Source organism: Gavialis gangeticus, unplaced genomic scaffold (assembly GCF_001723915.1).
Source record: "Gavialis gangeticus isolate Ggan-Ray unplaced genomic scaffold, GavGan_comp1, whole genome shotgun sequence".
NCBI lineage: Eukaryota > Metazoa > Chordata > Crocodylia > Gavialidae > Gavialis > Gavialis gangeticus.
The window spans coordinates 67,959,731-67,971,954 of NW_017729033.1; the positions used below are offsets into that span (position 1 = coordinate 67,959,731).

The following is a 12,224-nucleotide window of genomic DNA, read 5'->3' on the forward strand; positions in this document are numbered from 1 at the left end:
AGATCCCTCTGCAATCTCTCCCTCCCTGCTAGCGTGCTCACCTCCCCCCAAATTTTGGTGTCATCAGCGAATTTAAACAGGTTACTTTCCACCCCATCATCCAGATCGCTGATGAAGAAATTGAACAGTGCAGGCCCCAGGACCGAGCCCTGGGGGACTCCGCTACCCACCTCCCCCCAGGTCGAGTATGACCCATCCACCACCACCTTCTGAGTGCGACCCCTCAGCCAATCTGCAATCCATCTGACTGTGTAGGCATCTATGCCACAGTCGCCTAGTTTTTTTAACTAGGATGGGGTGAAAGACGGTGTCAAAGGCCTTGCTGAAGTCCAGAAAGGCTACATCCACCGCGACACCTGCATCCATGGCCTTTGTGACCTGATCATAGAAGGCAATCTTCTTCTCCTCACTAATAGGTAGAATTCTCTTTTATTTGTTCTGGTTCTTAAAAACAGAAATCCTCTTTTATTCCTGAGCCTAATCAGAGAGTGGCCTGAGGGGCCTTAGTGTCCCAAAAGGAGGGGTCTTCCAGATACCCTGGATCTAGAAATGATCATTGGAAACTCCCTCTAGAAGCAGAAAGCTGAAAGAGAGGTGTCAAGAAGTGATTCAGTCCAACATGCTATACTGAGGCAGGATCAGGTAATCCTAGACCACCCCCTAAAAGGTGTTTAATCTGCTCTTACAAAACTTCCAATGAAGGATATCCCACAACATCCTTAGATAGTCAGTTGTGATGTTTCACCACCCTAATGGTTAGAAAGGTTTTCCCAATATTCAGTCTAAATCTTTCTCTGCAAATCTGCCGATTTGTTCTTATCCTTCCTTTGGGACCATGGCAGACAATTGGTCCTCATTCTTTCAATAACAACGTTTACATACTAAGAGAATGTTATCATGTGCCCATCCCTCATCTTCGTTGTGAACTAATATGCAGTTCCTGTGATCTTTCCTCAGTGTTCATGTTTTCTAAATCCTTCATCAGTCTTTCTACTCCTCCTCCTCTGGACTCTCCAGTATTTCTTACAGTGTGGGACCAAACTTCTGACACAGCAGTCCAGCTGAGGCCTCACCAACAAGTACAGTGGAGCAATCATCTCCTATGCTTTACATGAAAGCACTCCTGTTATAGTAACAGAAACAAGGAAAAAATAGAGTTGTAAGAAAATTCAGGAGGTCATCCCTCTGCTCAAGGCAAGATTATGCCTGCCCAAATTCTCTGACCTACTCTTAAAAATTTTCTACAGCCATTTTCACCAAATGATTAACTCTTACAAACTAATTAATAAATTTGCTCCAGAAACTTTCTAGGGATCAAAGTAATCTGAACAGTCTGTAATTCTCTGTATCCTCCTCTGTCCCTTTGCCTTCACCCCTGAAACTTAGGGAATTCCTCTGTCCTCCATTAGATATTTGCAATAACCCTGACTTGCACCCTCCAGAAGTACACTGAGGAAGCCTCTTCTAGGATTACTTTTCTTTCTGGAGATTTCCATTACAAGTGTTTAATGACCTTCCAATATCCAGTTTTCCTCTGGATACTTGGAGAAGGCCAAGGGCAGATCCTTGGGGCTTCAGTAGTGCAGGTATAGCACATAAACAGAACTTTCTTCCCCCAAGACCTATGGTCTCCACTGTCCGTCATACCTTCTGCACTAGGTGAGCTCTCCACCACACCCCTCAAATCCTGGATATGTTCTTGAAAGCAGCCTGCAAACATCCAGTTGGTTAGGCCTGGTTCCACATTAGTCAGTACCATTTCAGAATAGCTCATTATATGAAATCCACCAAGATATCCAGAATAGCAGATGCTGCAAAGAAAGCCTTCCACAAGTGAATTTAACTTATGTTTGGAAGCTGTGGTCTCTCCAAATATAGGAACTCATCTATAGTAGTCCCAACAAGGGAAACAGATGTTGCTGAAGGCTTTGCCTGATGTCCTTCCCTATTGCTTATTAAGGATCTACCACAGCAATTGTCTTGTTCTTATAAAAGAGTCTAACAGAGGTATCAACTCCCTTCAAAACTTTCTAACCTTTCCTAGACTTGCTCTACTCTCCTCCCTGATGAGGTTGTCCTAATTAGTAGCTACTGTGATAAGCAACCAGCTGGGAAGATTTTTTCCCAGAGAAGAAGAGAAACAAACAGCAGTTTACTGTAGATGTAGCTTGCAGTCTGACCCTAAGATAGCAACAACTGGGCTTATTATATCTGCTGAGAACCATGTGAGAGGTAGGAGAGGAGATATAGAAAAAGCATGAAGGGGACTGCAGACCTCTTTGGAGGCAGAGAATTATGGTAGGATCCTGGAACAATGGCCCAGTCACTGAGGCACTCATATATCAGGTACTCTCTCCTGCAAGCTGGAAATGGGGAATGCACCCTCACACGACATTGTGCCTCAGAAGCCAGAAATTGTTTTATTTTGTTTTCAATAACTTTTACATTATTACCCGTTTACTCCATATTTGGCATTCCCTGAGATTGGTATATGAAGCACAGAAGTGCTAACCAATGCTACAGCAGTGTTTTCTGCAACCATGACTGCCAAGTAAGATGGGTTTGGGATTCAAATTGAAATGGACTTTGCAAACTAATGTCTTAGTACTGCAAAGGCACATGCAAGTATTTAAATTTATGCCAGGTGAGCGGTCTGCAAACAAGACTTCGCAGTATTCAGGTCTGAGGACCAAGACCTGAAGATCCAACAAATTGCTGAACTGCTCTGTGAGGTGCTGAGCAAAATTTTAAATTAAATTTGATAGTCCATGAATTTTTTATAATGCTACCTTTCTCCACCAATAACACCTGACCCCTTCCAAATCAGGAGTGGATGAGAGCTAGAGACATGTGGTTGTCAAATTCTTTGTATGGAATCATATTTATTTTTCTAAATGTAATCATTATTTCATTAGCTAGCCAATGATGCTCTGCTTAGATTTTATCCTAAAATGTATAGTCTATGAAAACATGATCAAACAGATAATTAGATTCATGAAGAAGATCCAAAAGGAAACTGAAAATGTTAACTCATCTTAGAAATTTTCCTGATTAGTGTTTGGTGTTTGTATGCATAAGCAGATATCTTACACACCCCAACCAAAGATGGGAGATGCCACCCTCCCTTTCTAAATTCTCATCCACAGCATTGAAGTACACATCATCTACATGCATTAGTTTCCTTACCCTTTCACTAGAAGGGCATGTAATGTAGAGGCATTTCTATTCTTCCAGTCTGAGTGCAGTTTTAGCCATTTCTGATGCTGTAGCTCTTCAGGTTCTTGTACAATTTCTGTTGTAGGCAGTCCCCTGAAATGAACAAAAAAAAAACAAAAAAAAAAAACAAACACATTCATGAATCTTTAATCGTCTGTGACTTTGACTACCCATACATTACATTATGGGAGAGAAAGACACTTTCATTCTTCCCCTGTACTCCAAAGACAGCCAACTGATTTACAAGCAATTGAGGGGAAGGGGTTTGATCAAAGTCATACATTTATTACTATTCATGAAAAATTTTCTGATAACTAGGACCAGGAATGAAGATGAGAAATGGAAATTTCAAGGGTTTTCTCTGATGGTATAAAATGCATATGCTTTTTCATTCCTGCTCTATTTGGATTAAAATGTGAATGAGCATATTCAAGATGTTCTATCCATCAAGTTCTTTCCTCACAACTATTTTCCTAAATGATCATGTACATGACTGTTTGCCTATCAGGACTGATGATTAGATGATGATCCAATTGCATTCGTGCTGATCATGGGAGCCTCCCCAGGAGAAGATTTTAGCAAAAAATCAAGAATCTCTTCAATGACACACGAGGCTCAGTAGAGCCAAGAACTGGAAAGTGTTCAAGTTCAGTTTTCTTCTTTGCTCTGAGGGTGAGCAAAACTTTCTGTCTCTGAAGATCTCTGTTTGAAGGCTATTGATACAAAGCCTTCAATCCTCAGGCACAAATTAATGCTATGGTGCTATACATCAAGTGTTGGAACATCAGAAAATCATATATATTTCTCTTGAATTAAATTTAGGATTTAGGAAAAATAGTGTGATGACACTTAACCTCAAGAAAGATTCCTGTTAACCATTTATATATTGGTTAAATGAGTTCTGTTTATAGTGGGGGATACAGATCAGACATGTAAACAAATATCACACCACTCCATCCCAAAAATATGAAAGCCTTTTACTGAAGGAAGTAGCAGATTCTCAAGTTAAACACAGCAACATGAAGATTATTCTTAGATTTTGATTTCAAAATGGTTGTTGCACCTGTGTGCTACAATGATAACCATGTCAATCAATCAATCAGAGAGAAGTAAGGCTGGAAGGGACTTCAAGAGATTGTTTAGTCCAACGTGGGACCAAACCTGCAACCTTGGTGTTATTAGCACCAGGGCTTAACAGAGTTAAACTGTCAAAATAGGTAACTTCCTTGGTATACATATTTCATTGCTGTGAAGTTGACTATCATCAGCCTAAAAACTTGAGAGAAACATGTTTCTGAATATTTCCTATTCATATTTCAGTAGAAATAAATGGAAAATGTGAGGTTTTTTTGTAATTCCAGACTTTTCCCACTTTACACCAGGACAAAACTGAGTCCCCTTGAAGTAAGAGAGACAGATACTACTGGCCCCAGGATACCCAATAGCCCAGTGGTTGGGGCACTTAACTTGAACACAGCAGGGGCCCTGCTGTAATTATATATAAAAAAAATAAGCTAGTTCCAAGAAGAGAGAGACGTGTCCCAGCATAGCAAGGGCTAGAACATGGGCTCAAGTCCATACTTTAAACCAGCCGGAGCAGACAACTCCACTCCTAAGTGAGCATCCCACCACTGGGCCATAGGTAGCTCTGGAATGTGTAGCGCTGTCATTTTGACAGGATATTATATCCTTATTAAAGCTGGCACATACATTCCTATGAAGAGTTGCAGTTTGTATACACTGACAATTTCATTTCAAAATTATTTTATTGGAAAATTCCTGACCATACTAGTTGTGAGGTAGTTTAAGTTCCCTCTAAAGCTCAGCTAGAGCAGTTAACTGAGCCCAGTTCTGAAGTTCAGCCAAATGTTCATTCCCAGGCATTAACTTGAGTAGCCACTTAAGCTACTAAAAATATCCACAGGGTTGGGAGGGGAGAATGAGTGTTAAAAACGCAGACAGGAAGTGACAGGGTACAGTCAAATCCAAGTCATGCCCCATCTCCTAGGCTAAGTACAGACAGCCAAAACAAAGCCAGAGACTGAATTTATTCAATCTTTTCAGGTTAGCCAAAGCTGCAGAGATTGAACCAATACCCAAATGAGCAGACAATCACTCTTGATTCAGGAAATACAGCTATATACAGCCAGAAGCCAAGGGGTGCTACAGCACAACTCTCTGGCATGTAGCCAGTGTGGGCTGTGTATTCGCTTCCTCTTCCTGCTGCACCTGAGGTTTCTGAGATTTGCAGTCCACAATCATAGCAGCAGGACTCTGCAGGGTTGCTCATCACTTCCTCTTCTTGTTTCCAGATGCCTCTAGGATTTGTAGTCCACAGTTGCAGCCAGTAGGGCAGGGCAGCTCTGTATTTGGGGGAAGGTGAGTTTAACACTGTCACGGGGCGGGCCCTAGGAGCGGCCATGATCTCGCTAGCGCCCCCCCCGCCGTGCCAAGTTATGAGCTCCAGCACCCTCTGATTCTCGCCCGCCATGTCTTTAATGGTATCTAACTTAATATGGGAGGCTGCCTTTAATCCACCTGGACACGGTGCTATAAGTATCCGGGCTCCTACTCGCTATGGGTGACCTGGTGCACCCCAGCCTTATGGGCTATGCATGCCTCCTACCTCCCTTTTAGCACGCCCCAAGCCTCGCAGCTGTTCCAAACATTGTCTGGCACCCTGGGCTTGTCACGCAACCCATGACCTTCCTCAGGCACCCCTGGGCTTGTCATGCAACCGACGCCCCTTGCTCTAGTGCCCCCGTGTTTGCTAGCCCTCGCCCCTCTCTGGGGCCTACTCCTGTGTTCGCCCTTCTTCGGGCTCTATTGCACGCCTCGGCCCAGCCTCGGGCCTTCACCCGCACCCTCACCCTCTCTGGGGCTCGTCCCGCGCTTCTCGTACCCTCACCCTCTCTGGGGCTCATACCGTGCTTCTCGCACCCTCACCCTCTCTGGGGCCTGTCCCAATATGCGCTTCTCGCACTGCGCCCTCTCTGGGGCCTATGTCTGCGCCTCTCACGCTTGCTGGGGCCTATACCCACGCCTTCCGCGCTATTGCCCTCTCTGGGCCTGTCCCGCGCTCCTTGCACTTGCCTTTTCTGGGGCCTGTCCCCACATGTGCTTCTCGCACTGCACCCTCTCCCTTCTCTGGGGCTTGTCCCACTAAGCCGCGCCTGGGGCTCAGGTGGCCCATAGCCGTGCCCGGCCCCCTGACCCTTCTCGGGGTCCTTCACCCTACTGGGCCAAATACCACCCTCACAGGCTGGGGTGGTAACCCCCACACACCACACCACACCGGCGCCCAACAGCCGTGCCGCCCAGGCACTGCTCTGTGCCCCCAAACAGGGCACCCAGGAAACCCCCCCCCCCAAACTACTGGGGACCTCCTGTGAGGCCTCCTCACACCCCTACAGCCTCACCCAGTCCTCCGGTGTATTTACACAACTAACACCACAGAACCATAAGCCTACCGGCTATAACAAAGTCCAGGCCCCACCTGGCCTTCCAGTAAGACCTCCTAGTCAGGGTTCTCTCCCCCCTTGCCATGATGCAGCTACTCACTCTATCAGTCTGCCCAATTCAGCTTGGCTCCACTGCAGAGCTCTTGCTCCTCCAGCAGCCTGAAGGTAACTACTAACTAGGCTCTGGCCTGGGCTGTTTATAAAGGCCCGGCCCTGCCCCCTGGCAGTCAGCTGACTCAATCAGTTGCTCTAGCAACCCTCACCTGGGCGGCCCTGAAGCTTGGCAGCTAAGCCCACACCACTATTCCTAGTAGCAGGCACCCCAGTGTCCTGCTACAAACACCCCTCCCTGGCCCCAGATCCCAGCTCAGATTTGCCTGGTGGGGCCAATGAGCTAGCCAGTGAGCCAGCCCTCACTGCGCCAGCTAGGGAGCAAAAGGGCAGGGCCAGCCCTGCTCTCTGGAGCAGACGGCACAGCCCAGCCCAGCCCAGCCCAGGCCTGCAAAGCATGCTAGGTGGGGTTCTCTGATTTAACTCGAACCAGGGAGGGGTCTGGGACAGAAGTATCATAAACCAGTTTCATAGAATCATAGCTGGGTTTTGAAAACCTCCAAGGATGGAGCTCCCACCACCTCTCTAGGTAACTTGTTCCAGGGCTTTACTAGCCTCCTATTACCCTACCCTCCTTAAAACCCTGCCCATTAGGAAGGAAATTCTTCCTAATATCTAACCTAAACTTTCCTTGATGCAACTTGAGACTGTTGCTCTGTGTTCTGTCATCTGTCACCACTGAGAACAGTCTAGCTCCATCTTCTTTCAAACCCCACATCAGGTAGCTGATACTACATTCAGCTAGGTTTATCTTAAATCAGTTTTGGTCATTTTGATACTGGTTTATGTGCACTGAACTTCTGTTCTGTTACAAGTTTAACCCAGTTTCTGATCACTTAAATCGGTTTATGTGTAACCTCTGTCCCTAGCCCAGGTCACATATTCTCTAGTACCAGGAAGACAAGGCTACACTCAGATCTATGTAATATTAGAATACAGTTAAGACTGCACATTCCCTAGGAATGTTCATAGCAGACAACAGAGCCAACAATTTTACTCCAATTGAAATAGAAGGATAACTGAACTTAATATATTTTTAGGAAGGAAGGAAGGATTATTGCTTAGGGCTAAATTCCCTAGTGGTCAAAGAAAACTAAATATTAATGCAGAAAGTATAAACAGAGGAAAATGTGTTTGGGATATAATTTTCAGGCATCAAAATTGTGAAATTTAAGCCAACACACCTTAAACAAACAAATAGATGTTGCCTAGCCTGAATCTACTAGTAAAGACGGGGTCTTATTTCTTTTTTAAAAACTAAAATACATTTTTGAAAATTCACAAGGTACTTGGAAAGCAGCCTGCTCACTGACACTGAAACAATGCAATGGGCTATAGCTTTAAGTATTTTAAGAGTGTTGAAATGAGAGGTGAACCCTCCTTTCCCCACAAGACATTACTAAGGTGTCAAGGGTCCAGGGAAAATAATTGGAAAGGAAAATTAAAACCCTGTTGTTATTATTACTGTTTAAATGCTGACAATGCACTTAAGAATGATGTTCCCAGTTCAGTAAAGCACTCAAGCATATGTTTAACAATATATTCAAAAGTCCCATCTTTCTTTAGTGTCACTGGACACCTATTAGTTAGACACAAAAAGGGAAAAGAGCAAGCACACTGGAACTTAAAAACAGAGATAGATGGTTCTGTACCAGTCATTAGGGGCCCAATCATGCTTTCTTTCTGAACTCATAAAGTCAGGGGAAGTGTTGGGAGCATAAGAAATGCAAGATCTGGCACTAAGAGGCACAGAGGGACAATGAAGATGTGTAATAGGCAACGTGTTATATTTCAAAAATGTTGTTCTGGCTTTTCCTGATAAATGGATGTAATAAGAAAACATTATGGATTCTCCGGGTCTGCCAAAAAGGCTTTGAGATGTCAAGAAAACATGCAACAGTCAAACTTACATTTGTTCCTTAATAAGGACTTACAAAATTAATGTGGACAGTCTATAATAGCAATGATTTCTTTTTTATAGTAGATGTAAAAGGAAAAAAAAATCCAGTTAAGCCCAAATCAAACCTGAAGGAATAATTTGAAGATTCTAAGAAGCTATTACAAACAAAAAGCCTTTAAAACTATAAAACATATAGTTGGCCATGCTCCTTAAATTGAAATCAGGTCTAAAAAAGTGTAGATATTTGGATACATTATATAACCAAACTGATGCACAGTTTCGTTCCTTTTTAACCATCTTGCAGTTTCTAGAGTTTGATTTTATTTTCAAGCAATTGGTTGTGTATCCCTTTCCTGGAAAAATCATGTTTTTCAGATCTATTTCCACAAATAACTTTGGAGGCATACGCTATGTTTAAACATATTTGAGTCACCAAGATTTATAGGACCCCTTCCACACCCAAGTTTATTAAGTCTCTCTGGTTGACAGCTAGGGAGTCCTTTACATGGAAAGATATAGGTAATATTTGTCAGCTATACAATTAATCATTTATTTAATGTTCATGGTAGCTCTTATATTAAAAATCAGATTCCTTCATGGAAGAAGGACGGGAGGCAGATTAGTTTGGATAGGCAGGTATACTCCTACTCATAACATCCACTCTGTCACTACGAGACGGGATTTGGGGCTAGTTGGACCTGTGGTGTGAAGCAGTATGGCATGTCTTAGGTTCTTTGTCCATTTCTTCTGTTCTCACCAGAAAAAGCCAGAATCACACTAACAACTCCTTTATCAGGGCTTGATGATCAGTAAATCATAGTATTACTGAAATGATACCACTTATACCTACCATTCTGTCTGCAATGACCATTTTCAAAAATGGCCTAAAAATAAATAATATGGGATACTTACTGTGACTGTTAAAAGTTACTGAAAAGGCAGAATGACATTTTTTGTTTTAGGGAAACTGTTAGGCCCTTATAGCAGGGATCAAAAAAGTTCTTTTTTCAGTCAGAAGTATGCAAAATTGTGTTTTGCAGGCCTCAAAAACAATGCATAGATTTTAAAAATAAAAGCCATGAGGATAATTATTTTTCTTTAAAAAAAATGTGATTTTTATGGTCTGAAAGAAAATCCTTGAAAATCTTTAAGAACAAATTTTGGCCTCAGTTGCAAAACTTGACAGTGCCTCTGAGTGCAAGTGGTCTATTCCACTAAACAAAACAAATTACTAGAAATTATGTCAAACTGGGTACTCTGCATCAGACTAATAGAAAGCTGAAAATAGGTTGGAACAGTTCCATTAGATGATATTTGCACGTACATGTCTTCAAACTAGGTAATATCTGTTACACTAATGACTTTGCCCATGAGTTCACTGAATAAGTTGCTATTTTGATACATGTGAATTGCAACATGAAGAAAAGGGTGAACTGCATAAACAGCTCCAGAATACTTGCAACGCCCCCGTAAAGAAAGATCCAGTAAGACCTATAAAATTAACAACATACTACATCATGCTCCTTGTAAGAAGTGAGTGAGTTTTCCAGAGCTGCTTTTTTAAAAATCTGAACAATAAACCAAATTCTAGATTTTAAAAATGGAAAAGGATGTAGATCATTTCTGATTGGTAAATCTCTCACACTTGGGAATAACATGGTGCTAATTCAAGACTAATTCAAGCCTTTAGTCTGCCTTCAATGTCTGCTTTTTGAGCATATTCCTTTTAAAGTAGCCTGAGAAGTAGTTTCCCTTGATTCACCGACTACAAATTGCTAATAAAGAACTAAACATATTTTTGGCAAACCTGTTGTAAGTGCAAGCCATATGGAAAGGCTTTCAGCAGGACTGGCAGAATTAACTAGACTCTGAGGTCCTGACCTTGGATCCTGTATGCTGCATGGCTTATTCCTCAAAGTCTCCTCTGGGCATATTAAACAATTATCACTCCATGATCTACTACCCAGGATGTGCATGGTGGATGCTAACAAGTATCTTTAAAACACTGCGTTTTCCTCATTAAAAAGGCTTTTGTGCAGCAAATAGCTTTCTCCTCTTATGACCTCTTATGGTAAATAGAAGTCTCCTCTATTAGTTTTCAGTATCTTCTCATTTTCCCCAACACCATGTACATGCACTGTCACATCTTGGTAGTTTTATTTTTGAAGAATCTTCTTTAAATATTTTGCCCAATACATTATAATTTTGTGGAATGGGATTTGATCTAGCATACCCTTCTCCAGATATCAAATATAAAAGAAACACTGCAGAAAAAAATTAGACCTAAACCCCATGCAGCCATATGATGGACATGAGTCTATAATTACCACAAATACTGTATGATCTTAATGAGGTGACTGTAGCTTAACTTCATTTTGCTTTTGTAAGAAAAAACCTATTCCAGATTATATTCTATAACACTCTATTTAACATCATGGTTAAAGGGCACCATCATGCTTTGCATGTGACCAACTTTTTAATCCAGGCTCCTATCCCACAGAGCACACAAGCATACTTTTGCACAGGAAATCAATGGAACTATTCATAAAAATGAAGTGAAAAATATGCTTCAGGTCTTTGTGAGATTGCAGCACCCATTAAAACAGTATGCCCCAATTATTCTCTATGAAGTGTCTTTAAAGGGCTATAAGGGCTTTTCTCTCTTTTACTAATGCTTACAAGATCCTTTCAGAGAGAGAAAAATTAGCTATATAAATAAACAAGCCAAGTTACATAGTGGCATGTCTACATGTGCGCATTTACTGTGCAGTAACTGAAATGACTGCGCAGTAAATATGTCAACTTACTCCAACTTGATTGTAAATCTGATACCTGCATCAGGCAGGTATCAAATTTACACCTGATTAGTTACTGCACAGTAACACTGTGTATGTGGACTGACTTGTGACTAACTTTAGTACCAAGTCAGTCCACACACAGTGATAATGTGCTTTAGTGCCTGACAAGGTTTTTTGGGTAAATCTGATATCTTTTATTAGACCAACTCAAATAGTTGGAAACATTCTTTTTTGCAAGCTTTTGGGTTTAAATACACTTCTCATCAGGGTGAGGAAGCATCTGCAGTTGGTGTATACTCTTCCTGGGTAGAGGGAATAGTAAAGAAGCCAGAGGCTGGTATGCATGCAAGAAAGGCAGTCAGTGAAGATGTAAACTAAGGATTCACTGATTCCTTTTCTTATATGCATACCAGCCTCTCACCTCTTTACTATTCCTTCCATCCAGGAAGAGCACACACCAACTGCAGATGCTTCTTCATCCTGACAAAGGGTATTTATACCCGAAAGCTTGCTAAAAATAATTTTTCCAACCATTCAAGGTTACGTTGAACAAAAGAAAACAAATAAGATACCCCGACTTTCAGTCTGAAGATTCAGATTTGATCTAGCATTGATTCTAAAGTAAAGTGAATGGCAAGGGGGGGTAACCTGGCTGTCTGTACCTGCTCCATTGCCTGAGCTGATGGAAAGCTTCAACTTCCTGGACACTCCATCACTGACCTCAGGTTTGCTGTCCTC

At 42.1% G+C, this 12,224-nt stretch overlaps 1 protein-coding gene across 3 annotated transcripts in view; it reads right to left on the reverse strand.

Moving 5' to 3' along the window:
• Positions 1 to 12,224, reverse strand: part of CORIN (corin, serine peptidase) — a 313,652-nt gene that overhangs the window by 21,400 nt on the left and 280,028 nt on the right. For all 3 annotated transcript variants that reach the window (XM_019526369.1, XM_019526368.1, XM_019526370.1), the window contains one exon: positions 3,187 to 3,309. In XM_019526369.1, coding sequence (XP_019381914.1) covers positions 3,187 to 3,309 — 123 coding nt within the window. The remainder of the gene's footprint in view (positions 1 to 3,186; positions 3,310 to 12,224) is intronic.